At 39.6% G+C, this 14,138-nt stretch overlaps 1 protein-coding gene across 8 annotated transcripts in view; it reads right to left on the reverse strand.

Annotated features, from left to right (window-relative positions):
• Window positions 1-14,138, reverse strand: part of PPP1R13B (protein phosphatase 1 regulatory subunit 13B) — a 106,989-nt gene that overhangs the window by 58,962 nt on the left and 33,889 nt on the right. For all 8 annotated transcript variants that reach the window (XM_054027439.1, XM_054027440.1, XM_054027437.1 and 5 more), the window contains exon 3: window positions 2,787-2,906. In XM_054027439.1, the coding sequence (XP_053883414.1) occupies window positions 2,787-2,906 (120 nt within the window). The remainder of the gene's footprint in view (window positions 1-2,786; window positions 2,907-14,138) is intronic.

Below are 14,138 nucleotides of genomic sequence, written 5' to 3' on the forward strand. Positions count from 1 at the left end.
CCAGTGGCTACAGGGTATCTGGCTATCACCAGGAAACTCCTGAAGGGAATAGTTCAGAGAGGGACATTCATGACTGTGGAAAGGTATTTAAGGCAGGGATTCTCAAACTTTTTGATCACATGAATCACTTCCTTATAGAGTGTGTCTTGGGGAAACACCTCCCCTCCCACCACAGCTGCATAATATCCTTATGGGAACTAGAGTAATTGCTTACATGGAGAAATATTAGGAAAGTAATGAATTTTTAGGAGTCTTTGAATGTGAATTAGCAGAAAAAAGGACGCTGAATTTATATACTAAGTTTATTTTAAGCAATAATATTCCTTTTAAAGCCAAGTTAAATGCATGCTTGAATAACTGAATGTTGGCAGTTTTCTAGCTTCATTTGTTTTTGAGAGCGAATTTTAATAAAATAAAGTCACTTTCCAGTGGAATTCTGATTTTTGTTATTCTAGTTCTCCACTTTACTGCCCTCACCCCTAAATGACCTCTCTCTCTTGAGTTTTAGATTACCACTGTTAATAGCTGGTATAATACAAAAAAGAATTCCCAGGATATATTTTGGGATAAAATGAATAATTCTGCATTTGTGACAAACTGAAATAATACATTTAGGAAATGAACATTAATTTTAAAAGACATTTCCAATCTAACCAAGTGGTGTAAAAAGTTATCACGCTCAGTCATTGAAATTTTAAGTAGAAAAACAAAAGAATTAAAAATGTAAACAAATTCTAATCTGTGACTAATAAACTCCTACATCAGATGGAAGCGTTCAAAGTCCAGAGGCAATGAGTTTTTGTTTTTTTTAATTAGTCAGGAGTGCCAAACATAACACTTAACACATTAACAGAATAAATATATCGCAGAAGAAAAATAAATCAATGGATAGTCAATAATTCCTATACGAACGCTATTCTTATATACTGCAGGAATGGGAGGGGGAGCCTTTTTAATGTAACAGTCAATTTCATACTATGGAAAAAAGGAGACATACATTTTTTGTTCATTTCTTACATTTAGCATTAGGGGCATTTATACTAAATATGCTATTCCATGCTCAAACAGCACATAAGTGAGGGGAAGTTAATATTTCCTGGTGAACACTTTCAAAGCCATGGTCAAATAAGCCTTTTGGCAACACATTTTATAAAATTATACAATGTGCATCAATAAAGTGTATGAATAATTATGTATTATATTAGGCTAATACAGTGTTGTGGCCGCTATGGCGATTTCCTGCAATATCTTGAACATACTTTACTGAATTAAGTTAAACCTTCATTGTATTAAAAATGTAAATGTTTACATATTATATGGGATTATATGTCTTAGAGGAGACCTGACTAATGTAAACCCTGGTAAGTGTTATGAGCGTCAAAGGACTATTTGAAACAATGAAAACTTTTAAAATGAAGTGGGTTTCCCAAGAAATCTCTAAGGGGAGGGATATGCACATGTAACACCTCAAGTTATGCAAAAATCCAGCCTTTTGAAGCTAGGGCCCTGAGCAGAAGAAACTCATTGTTTACGAATTACCTCTTCCCAGTGTGCTTGTTGTGAGCTAACAGTTGTGATGGACTTGTGATCACAGAAAACCCCCTTGGTGGGGTCTGAAGGATTGTTCACCTGCCAGAGCCTTTGTGAGTGTTGGGGTGATCTCTGGTAACCTTATCACCATGCATGTGGATTCTTTTATTGTTTTTAATATGTCTTCTCTGTAATGCTTTTATCTTAAGAAAAAATTGCTTAGAAAGAGCTATGTGGTAACTTAACTGAGGGCAATTGTGCTGTTTATAGCCTCTAAGAAGAAGGCAAGGCAGTCTGATTTGCTGGGAATTCACAGTGTAGGCATGGAACTTGCAGCCTGGAGATTCCCTTCGTCCTAATGAGGGTGACATATGTCTCGGTCCAAGAAAGGTGATGACTGGGGAGCCAGAAGCCTAAGAGTGGGTGCCCTTACTGGACCATGAGAGGGAACACAAGTACAGCTGCCCTGAACTGTGACAAATGCTAACAATTTTAATGCATTCCTGTAAATAATTCTATAAAGCAATTTGATTAATGAGCTTTAGTTATTAAGGCAGTGAGTTTGTCAAGTTGCGTGACCTCTGTGACTTCTGCAGTGGCTGGTGCGCCTGGCCCGGGGGCAGTCCAGGCAGCCCCTGTGCAAGTCACACCAGCTGCTGCAGGGGCAGTCTCGGGCCACCGCGATTCCACTCTCCCTCCCTCCCCAGCAGCAGCAGAGTTTGGGTGTGGGAGGGGGCAGGGGGTTCGGACACAGGATGGGGTGAGGCGGGCTCTGGGAGGCGCTTACCTGTGAGGCTCCCTGGAAGCGGCAATATCCCCCTCGCTCAGCTCCTAAGCAGAGGAGTGGCCAGGGAGCTCTGCCTCTGCCCAGAGCGCCAGCTTTGCGGCTCCCATTGGCCAGGAAATGGGAGCTGCGGGGGGAAGGGGGGAAAAAGGAGGTGCCTGCAGGCGGAAGCAGCACGCAGAGCTGCCTGGCCATGCCTCCGCCTAGGAGCTGAGTGAGGGGGATGTCACTGCTTCTGGAGAGCCCCCCAGATAAGCGCCGCCCAGAGCCTGCCTCACTCCCTCCCATGCCCCAACCCCTTGACCCCTCCCGCACCCAAAATCTGCTGCTGCTGCTGCTGCGGTGTGAGGCACAGAGCCAGGTAGGGAGCCTGCTGGCCCCGCCCCAATACCAGCGGGGGTCCCAAGCCACACGCTGCTGCCCATCCCCCCTCCAGCACCAGTTATTATCGGTGTAAGGTAAGTGTACTTACTCTGTTCATTGCTTTCAGCTGGAGATTCCTCATGCCGAAGAAAAAATTTCACTTCCTCCCTGCGGGGTCCCCACTTCTGTAGATGGTCATACATCATGTGATCAAAGGGTATATGGCGTTCTGAAAGTATAGAATATTATATTTCTGAGTCCAGCAACTTCTTACAAAGTAACATTAAAAAAAATGCTTCTAAATGTGGGTGCCTTTTTGGCACTTCAAGCAGTCATCTGACAACTCAGCATGTAGAAAACTAATTCAAAATAAAAGCAGAAACAGGAAAAAAAAACTGCAACAGCATATTAACATACTATTAAAATAATAATTAATTACATAACAATAGTGACATAATTTTAGATAGTACAACCACCTACATAAATTTCAAAGTTTATAATCCTACTATGCACACGTTTAAGTTTTGCCAGGAATTCTCCATCACCTTCTGTGACATTATATGACTAAAACATGACCATGTAAATCACTGTTGCTACCACTGTTATACAAGGCAACAAATCTTGCACAAAGTATGTTATGTAAGGTACCAATGAAAAAGTTACGGTGTGCTGAATGTGATTATCCTATTTGTATGCATGCATCATTTTTGTATCTGAAATTATGAATTTTGGTGTATAACTATTTAAAATGTGTTTGCTCTTGGATAAACCCACAAGATATTTGCATCCAGTCTAGCCAGCGCATTGTGAAGGGAATACCTAGATTGACATCCCATCAACGAACACAACAGACCATGAAAGAAGCTTATCCACACCTGATGGACTTTCCTGAGAACATTTTAGCTAGAATATGGGTAATGACTCATTGAAGCATGCAAGGGCATGTGACTACATCATGTGGTACTGAACTCCATCTTGTGTGCCTGTACTTTTCCAGAAACTGTGCGGAGGACTCTGCCTGGAACAACGAGTTTCCCTCAACATAGGAGAAGCTATAAAAGGCCCTGGAAACATCTCCATTTTGCCTCTTCCCTCTTATGATCTCTGGATTATGGATTTATACTAATGGGAGCATTCTAACCAAGGGACTAAGGACCTTCCAATCATTTGGAAGCAACCAGAGACTTAACAAGCCAGCAGTTTATGCCATCACTACTTGAAACTTGATCCAAGAACTTTGCAATTATTGTATGTATTTGATTCCTTTAACCAATTTAAACTCTCACCTCTTTCTTTTCTCTTATAAATAGACCTTTAGATATTACATATTTAAAAAGATTGGCAACAACAAGATTACTAGGTAAGATCTGAGTTATATATTGACCTGGGTATATGGCTGGTCCTTTGGAATCAGAAGAAATCTTTGATTGATAAAATTGGTTTTAAATAACCACTCATCATTAAGTCTAGTGTCTGGATGTTGAATCCAGGACTGGAAAACCTAAGGAGGCTACATTTCTGACTTTTTGTTAGCCAGGGTGGTGAGACAGAAGTTTTGTTGCTGGGTTGGTATATCTTATGGAAGAATAACCACCAGTTTTGGGGGGGTGTCTGCCCTATTTCTCAGCAGTTTGTCCTGAATTTAGTATTCTCAGTGGTGACCCACTGAGGCACGGTGACATTTAAATTTTGCCAGGAATTATCCCTCACCTAGACCCTTTTCAGATAGTTAAACCTTCCAACTCTGCTCTCCTTTGCCGATTGGGTTTTCTGTGCCTGTTATGAAAGCATCACACTCAGTCTGAACCATAAGACTTCCAATGAAGTCCACCAGACTAAAGTCATGTATAATACACATGTATAATGATAATTCACCCCTAAGAATTTAGTTATGTGCTACCACTCTAAGACAGTAGATTACACAATAGTCACTAATACAGCAGAAACTGGTACAAGATGACAGTAATCAACAAATCCAGGAGTAAATCCAAACTAAATTTTCTGCAGTATTACAATTAAATCTCTCTCTCTCTCATATACACACACACACACACCCACCCACACACACACACACCCACCCCATTTCTCAAAATTTTGCACAAGGTGTTTATTTTAGAAATAAACTTACTAGCAGAAGAATAAGCAACATATAATTAACCTTGCAAAAAGTTTAATGTTATTTCCAAATTTCTAAAAATCAATTATAAGTATAATTCTGAAATATTTTTTTTAATCAGTATTTAAATAGTACTGCACAAGTTAGAAAACCTATGAAGAGTGCCATTTTTCTACTAATAGGCAGGAATATAAGATAAATTAAGAAAGAAGTATCTCATACTCCATTCAAGTCATCAGAAAAGGCACTATTTTAAAACCCAATTTTAAGATACAATTTATTTATTAAACAAAAACAAACAAACAAACAAACAAATCAGGTAAATCAAAATAAGAGGTGTCTAACAGTGAGAAGTTTACCAGTATAATCTTATACCAATATAATTCTATAAATTTAAGCTGATAAGCTTCCCTATGTAGACTAGCCCTACTTTTTTTTAGTTAATATTTGGTTTTTAACTTTTATTTTACTGACAAGAAATGTTTCAGTAATTTCCAATGAAGAGAGGTAACTTCACTCTTCCCTGAGGAATGGTGTCCTCCATCCCCTTCCCTACTTCTTCAGCCTAGTACTCAGACCACTCCCAAAGGCCACCTGGAATCTCATGCAGCAGCCAGGATGTGATGGGTCTTGTGAGAACATTAGCCTGATGAAACAGGGGATTCAGGTTATTTTCATTTTAGTGTTTTGTCTGGACACTTCCTGACAATGAAGAGAAAACGAAATTAAAGAGATCTTTATCAAAAGATCATCTTCAAAGTCTAATGTCTTTCTTGTTGTCTTCAAAGCAGTAGGAGTCTGAGTGTTTTCTTTTTAAACTTTTTAAACTTCCCTCCATTGAAAGTAAAAAGGAACTTCAATCTCAGAGAAAAGGTTATCCATGAAAGGTTTCTTAAATAATTTAATATCTTTGGGTATTTACTCATACAATCTGAAATAAGCACACAACGTTTAGTTTAAAGTACTCAAACCTGAATAATTCAGAACAATAAAGACATTTAGACAAAGTGTACAATACCTGTCTATATTTTAGTTAGTTGTGTTATTAAATGTTTGGGCTGGTTAAAGAAACTGCAGGAGATTTCTGCTCTCTCTCACCAAAAGACAAGCCAGATGTCAGGAAGATAGCCCTCTTTGGCCATAATCCCATGTTTATTATCCCTAAACGTGTCTTATCTAGACCGGACACCTCTCCCAGTATAAATACCAGTTTGGTACAAATATAATCCTTATCTCAAGAAAACAAACCATGTAAAGCATTAGGAAAGGACTTAATTGTGAAAAGGAATGTGGGGTTGTATTTTCAGAGCAATAAATCTAGGTGTTAATTGGTTTTTTTCACTCTTCCACGAAAAACTAAGTAAATCCACACACACAATTTTTGAAATATCCTAGCTGGAATGAATTTTATTACTCTAGAAATACCTGCTTCTGTCCTTAAAAGCTTCTAGGAAAAAAATATGTAGTTGGAAATGTTTCAAACTTTATTTATTTCTTAAGCATTGAAGAGTCCATTAATAAATATTATTAAATTGCAAGAGAAAAGGTGTAAAACGATCCAATGGCTGGAAGTTGAAAGTGGACAAATTCAGACTGGAAATAAGGTGTAAATTAACAGTGAGAGTAATTAGTAAGGCTGTGTGTCTGTCACAGAGGTCATAGAAGTAATGGATTCCGTGACCTCCATGACTTCTGCAGTGGCTGGTGCTGGCTCAGGGGCTGATCGAGCTGGGCAGCCCCTGGGACAGCAGCAGTTTGGGTGTGTGGGAGGGGGCTCAGGGCTGGGGCAGCGGGTTGGGTGCAGGGCAGCGCTTTCCTGGGGGGGGGGGGGAAGAGGGCGCTCTCCCTGGCTCCCACCAGCATGTCCCTGCAGCTCCTATGCGGAGGGGCCACAAGGCTCCACGCGCTGCCCACGCCCACAGCCGCCGCCCCCTTTGGCTATGGTTCCTGGCCAATGGGAGCTGCAAAGCCGGCGATTGTGGTGGGAGCACCACATGGAGCCCCCCGGCCACTCCCTGAAAATGGACTGAATAAAAGAAAGAGTTAAAACTCTAACTTTAAAGATGTTCTGAGAATCTCCTGCCATAAGTACAAAGACAAATAGAAATTTTGTATATCCATTAAAGAGACTGCATATTCAGAAACTGAAGGTAACAACTAAGCCAACCCTCCAAGGCATGGAGTGATAGCAAATAACTTCTATCTAAATAAGACTGACAGATGCCTGTTTTCCTATAATTGAATTGAAAGTAGGAGGTAAAATATAAAAAACTGACGTGAACGCCCCTCACACACTCACCCCTCTGCTACTCTGTTTCAACAACAAGGAGTCCACAACTCATCCTGTCCATCTGTACAAATAAACTATCATAGACAGTTAAAAAAAACACAAAAGACTCAAAGTAACCAACACAAGGAAAACCTCCCCAAGACTTCAATATGGATTGGTGAGAGAAAGTTAACCAAGACCCTGCCAAGGGATTAGATTTACAAACTCTTGTAATGATTTTACTGGAATATTGAAATGCAACTGTAACTTAAAATATTAACAGCTTGTCCTGTTGATCATCGGATGGTTAGACCATATACTCCTGAAGAGGCGACAGGGACTAAACAGTGGTAAACAGAGAAACAGTGGGATTTAACTGGATTTAAGATTCTTAATATTGGTTCATTAGCCTGTCTCAAGACAGGTCTTTAAATGGCTCCTTCTAAGTAACTGATTTAAACAGTTTATTCGATTTCATAGGATTTAGTTTCAATTATCTGTTTTTCCCAATTTACAAACTAGCTTATTAATTATTATTATTATTAACAAGACAGGTTTCACCTACCCTAAAACAAATTATTTTGCCCATACATAAAGGTTTTAAGTATCTAATAAGATTGAGACTGAATTCACAATATTTTGGGAAACTATTTATGTTGGACTTAATTTCCCAAACGAAGAACATCCCCACATGTAGTCTACTCTCAAAGGTGTAATCCCTGTTAAGGCTCTACACACAGAGGCAGACAGAAGAGATTGTAATGGAAATAACCAGTTTATCAGTTGTGTTCTATCATTTGTGTTTTGTTTAATGATTTCTTGTCTTTAATAATAAATCATACATGGTTAATACTTGTGATGCTTTTGCTTGTTTTTAATCATTGCGTCCCCTAAGGCATGGAAAAGAATGCCTGTGACTATAATAGTGGGAATCGTATACCCTGAGATAGCATCATAATTGCATGTATCAATAACTAGGTTATAAGAACAGCCATATTGGGTCAGATCAATGGTCAATCTAGCCCTTCCGAAAATGTCCAATGCCAGGTGCTTCAGAGGGTATGAACAGAACAGGCAATAATCAAATGATCCATCCCCTGTGGTACACTCCCAGCTTCTGGCAAACAGGGGTTAGGGACACTCAGAGAATTGTGTTGCATCCCTGCCCATCCTGGCTAATAGCCATTGATGCACCTATTCTCCAGGAGCTTACCTAGTTCTTTTTATATGTCTGTTATAGTTTTGGCCTTTACAATGTCACCTGGCAATCAGTTTCACAGATTGACAGTGCGTTTACGAAGAAGTACTTCCTTTTTTGTTTTAAACCTGCTGCCTATTCATTTCATTGGATGACCCCTAGTTCTTGTGTTATGAGTAAATAACATTCCCTTATTCGCTTTCTCCACACCAGTCAAGATTTTATAGACCTCTACCATATCACCCCTTAGTCATCTCTTTTCCAAGCTGAAAAGACAGTCTTTTTAATCTATTCGTGTATGGAAACTGTTTCATACCCCTAATCATTTCTGTTGCCCTTCTCTGTACCTTTTCCAATTCCAATATATCTTTTTTGAGATGGGGTGACTAGAATTGTACACAGTATTCAAGATACGAGTGTACCATGGATTTCTATAGAGGCATTATATTTTCTGTCTTGTCTATCCCTTTCCTAATGGTTCCTAACATTCTGTTAGCTTTTTTTGACTGCTATTGCACATTTTCTGAAAACAGCAGCTCAATTATACACAACAACTCTAAGATCTCTTTCTTGAGTTGTAACAGCTGATTTAGACCCCCATCATTTTATATGTATAGTTGGGATTATGTTGTCCATTGTGCATTAGTTTGCATTTATCAACACTGAATTTCATCTGTCATTTTCTTGCCCAGTCATCCAGTTTTGTGAGATTCCCTTGGTAACTCTTCATAGTCTGCTTTGGACTTAACTTTACTGAATAATTTTGTACCATCTGCAAATTCTGACACATCATTGTTTACCCCTTTTTCCAGATCATTTCTGAATATGTTGAACAGCACTGGTGCCAGTACAGACCCCTGAGAGACACCACTATTTACTGCTCTCCATTTCTGGAAACCAACCATTTATTCCTACCTTTTGTTTCCTGTCTTTTAATCAGTTACTGATCCAAGAAAGGACCTTTCCTCTTATCCCATAACTGCTTACTTTGATTAAGAGCCTTTGGTGAGCAACCTTGTCAAAGGCTTTATAAAAGTCCCAGTATCCTATATCCACTGGATCACCCTTGTCCATGTTTGTTGATCCCATCAAAGAATTCTAATACATTGGTGAGACATGAATTACCTGTTGACTCTTCCTCAGCAAATCATGTTCATCTATGTGTCTGATAATTCTGTTCTTTAATATAAATTCAACCAGTTTGCCTGGTACTGAAGTTAGGCGTATCAGCCTGGAATTGCTGGGATTGCCTCTGGAGTCTTTTTTTAAAATTGGCATCACATTAGCTATCCTCCAGTCATCTGGTACAGAAGCTAATTTAAATGATAGGTTACATATCACAGTTAGTAGTTCTGCAATTTCATATTTGAGTTCCTTCAGAACTCTTGGGTGAATATCATCTGGTCCTGATGACTTATTGATCAATTTGTTCCAAAACCTTCTCTAATGATACCTCAATGTTGGACAGTTCCTCAGATTTGTCACCTAAAAAGAATAGTTCAGATGTAGAAATCTTCCTCACATCCTCTGCAGTGAAGACTGATGCAAAGAATTCATTTAGCTTCTCAGCAACAGCCTTATTTTCCTTGAGTGCTCCTTTAGCATCTCGATCATCCAGTGACCCCACTGATTGTTTAGGAGGCTTCCTGCTTCTGATGTTCTTAAATTTTTTGCTGTTACTTTTTGGGTCTTTGGCTAGTTGCTTTTCAAATTCTTTTTCGGCTTGCCTAATTATACTTTTACACTTGATTTGCCAAAGTGTTTAGGCTCCTTTCTATTTTCCTCAGTAAGATTTATCTTCCAAATTTTTAAAAGGATGCCTTTTTGCCTCTAACCACTACTTTTACTTTGATGGCACTTTTTTGGTCCTCTATGTTTTTTTAATTTACGGTATATATTTAATTTTAGCCTCAATTATGGTATTTTTAAAAGTTTCCATGCTGCTTGCAGGCATTTCACTTGTGGCTATATCTTTTAACTTCTGTTTGCTCATTTTTGTGCAGTCCTCTTAAATGCTACTGGGGTGGGCTTCTTTGGTGTTCCCCACACCATGGATGTTAAATTTAATTATATTATGATCGCTATTAACAAACAGTTCAACTCGATACACCTCTTGGACCAGATCCTGTGCTCCACATAGGACTAAATCAAGAATTGCCTCTCCTCTTGTGAGTTCCAGGACGAGTTGCTCCAAGAAACAGTCATCAATGGTGTTAAGAAACTCTCTTGGGGGGGGGGGGGGGAGGAAAAGAGAGAGAGAGAGAGGAGACTTAATCAAAAATTTACTTGAACTTCACCACACTGAAATAAGGAAGTTAAAGTTTTAAAAGGATTGTTGGTAGATGAGTCTATAACCTATCATTAAGAACTGTGAAAGCTTAACTTTCAGTTTCTTAGCTTTCAAAGGTCTATGTGCCATTTTATAGATATATTTTAACTACTTACATAACTAATTGGTTATTTTAAAAATGCTCCTTTATAAGAATATTTAAAAAATAAATAAAGTCTACCAGATTTCCAAATTTGCCTCAATCAATTAATGGGATCAAAGGTTCATTCTCAGAAAACATTTCTTTTTGAGCCCCAGTAGATCTCTCTCTCTCTAACATTTCTAAGGTGGAAACTACCTTTTTTACCCTCAGGTTAAAATGCTCTGAACAGAAAAAGCACTTCTCAGTCATCTCCTGGGCAGAAACTTCCTCTTCAGATCCCATCTTCTATAGAAAAGCCAGACAGAAGCTCTTTGTGCTTGTTTCTCAAATTGCTTTCTCAATTCCACCTACCTCCCCCCCACCCCATTCTTTGTACATTTATCCTTGGTCCATCTTATAACAGGACAACGATGAAGGAGGAACCAGGGTCTCTCCTTTACTGCTTAGAAGGTATAGTGAGTAGAAAGAGCAGTCTGTCTTAGGCTGCAGCCTGTTGTGAAGGAACATGAGTGGTGGTGAGTCCCTCATATTGGAGCACAAGGGAATTTAAGGCACAGGCATGGATCCAGAAACACTGCTGATGAAAATCTCCAAACAAGAGTGCACAGGCATGTACACATCCTGACATGGAGCACCACTAAGGACACTAATCAAAAAGTATATTGCTTTCCCATGTTACAAAATTCAGACAGACACACTTTTGCATGCCTATGGTTTGGGGAAGGAACTTTATATTTGGCAGCAGTGTGGCTTGCGGGTGAGGGATGTGCCTTCCTATGAAAATCAGCCCAAATTACGAACCTTTGAAAAAAATTCTCAGTTTGCATATGCTCAATAAAGATTTGTTAGCCCTTCACAGCTAAAGTCTCAAAAGATTGTATTTGTATCATAATGCTGTGACACTCTGTACCTCAAAATAACACTCTTGATCCCCCATATTCACCACTGTCATGTTTTGTACAATGCATGTTTTGTGAGGTACCATTTTAAAAGTCTTGACCTGCTGAACCTTAATAGCCTGTTGAATTGTATGTACTATCATTGTATGTGACAGTATGAAGTATTACGGTGTAGGTTACTGAAATATGTTGTGATGTTGGGAGATACCCACAGCTGGCATTTCAGTAGGGACAAAGGAGCAACTATCACTGGCCAGACAGGTATCCATGCCAGACAAGAATCCACTCTCCCAAAGGCTCCTTGGAGAGGGCACATATGCAGTGGGGACCGCGTGACCCCCCCCATATCAGTGTCAGGCTCTTCGTAGCAGATGGAAGAAAGTATAAAAGAGTGACAGTCACTTGACTTCTCTCCTCCCCCATCTCAATACCCGGAAGATCATCTGGAAGACAGACTTTGAACTGAGGAGATTGGGCCCAGGCTGTGAGCTACCAATAACATCTGTCAGAGTGAGAGACTGCTAGACTCAAATCTTGCTTAGGCTAGAGAATTTAGACTGCAAATTTATTTTTATTTGTTAAGTAACCAACTCTGAGCTTTATGCCTGCTACTTATAATCACTTAAAAATCTTTGTACTCCATAAATCTGTTTTATGTTTTACCTAAAACAGTACGTTTTTGGTTGAAGTGCTTAGGGAATCTCAGCACAGATTATGAAGGCTGGGGCACATCCACTTTCTGTTGTGGAAGTGACTAATGAGCTTGCACTATCCAAGGGAATCTTGAGCAGTGTAAGACTATTTCTGGAGTGCAAAACTGGGGGCGGAGGGGTTTGGCTGGGACCTCTCTTTATAATTCATGAGAGACTCAAGGAGCATTCATGCAATTTAGCTGGGTGTGGGGTGCCACATACTGATGGCTGAGTGATCACAGCACCAGGAGGAGTTTGCTGCTTGGCACTGGCATAGCTTTGTGAGAGATGACCCAGGCTGGATTGTTGAGGAGGCACAGAGATCCCCACAGCTCGAGGTTGGATCCTGAGGATTCTGTCACAGAATGCATACACAAAAGAGCCCCAACTTTTTCCTTCAGTAATTCTATATATTTAAAAAAAAAAAAAAAAAGAAGAATTAAACCTGGATTAGAGAGGCTGGAGTTAATTTCATAAATCTAATTCTCTACACTTACAATAGGAAACTCCAAGGCACAAGGTTCGTGAGCATCCTATCATTGTAAGAAAGTAGACAAAAAGCTTAGGGTGAAAATCCTATTAGGGTGACTCAAGGGAGATAGTGTGGAGGGCACATTCCTAATTTTCTACTTGTTAATACAATAGGGTTGTTCTAGGCCTCTAGAAGTAGGAGAATTCCATGCACTGGGTAAATAAGGGTTCCCCTTCTCCCTTAAACATGTGAAAAATGTTCTGCCTTCTGTCCTGTTACGAGTCTCAATTGCCTTTTCCTTCATTTCTACTTAACCGCTAGCTTATTTTTATGTTTCGTTTTACTGGAAAACAGAACGATGCAGAAAGATACCCAAAGAGTTATAATCTAAGATCTCTGATAAGTGAAACAAAGCTTATGAAAGGGATTTCATGCCAGATGATTTAATGCAAGCAATAGTGAAGCTGGGACCATTATACCCATGACCCTGACAATGGCAACAAGAGTATGTACACTAACCTCTAGGGAGACTTAAAAACAGAGGCACAAACCCAAAATTGATTCAGAGTTCTAAACTTAAAGTGCCCGAGTCTGCACTTGAGGCAGTTGGTTGGTGAAATTTAACAGCCTCAACACAGAGTCAAACAGTCCTGTTGGGTACTCTGGCTTGTCTTGCCCCCCGAGCTGAATGTCTCCTTCTGGCAGATGGCCCTTACACCAAGAATCACTCCAATATTCAGGTGACTTTGGGATCAGGAATAACTTGTCCCACGTTATCTGCACTTTACATCTCACACCAAAGACAACTCTTGTAGCCAATCCTATAGCAAACTATATGAAGATTAAATAGGAAAAGGCAATTAGATTGTTATTTACAAGGTTAAAGCAAGTAAACAGACATGAATGAATTACAGTCTTGGGTTTAAGAACATAAGAATAGCCATACTGGGTCAGACCAAAGGTCCATCTAGCACAGTATCCAGTCTTCCAACAGCGGCCAATGCCAGGTGCCTCAGAGGAAATGAGCAGAGCAGGTAATCATCAAGTGATCCATCTCCTGTTACCCATTCCCAGCTTCTGGCAAACAAAGGCTAGAGACACCATCCCTGTCCATAAATGGCTATTACCTAGGATGGGTCTATCCTCCATAAATTTATTCTTTTTTGATCCCTGTTATAATCTCCACCTTCACCACATTGTCTGCCAGAGTTCCACAGGTTGACTGTGCACTGTGTGAAGAAACACTTCCTTTTGTTTGTTTTAAACCTGCTGCCTATTCATTTCATTTGGGAACCCTAATTCTTGTGTTATGAAAAGGAGTAAATAATACTTCCTTATTTACTTTCTCCACATCAGTCATGATTTTATAGACCTCTATCATAT

This window comes from Malaclemys terrapin, chromosome 4 (genome assembly GCF_027887155.1).
Source record: "Malaclemys terrapin pileata isolate rMalTer1 chromosome 4, rMalTer1.hap1, whole genome shotgun sequence".
In the NCBI taxonomy this organism is placed as follows: Eukaryota; Metazoa; Chordata; order Testudines; family Emydidae; genus Malaclemys; species Malaclemys terrapin.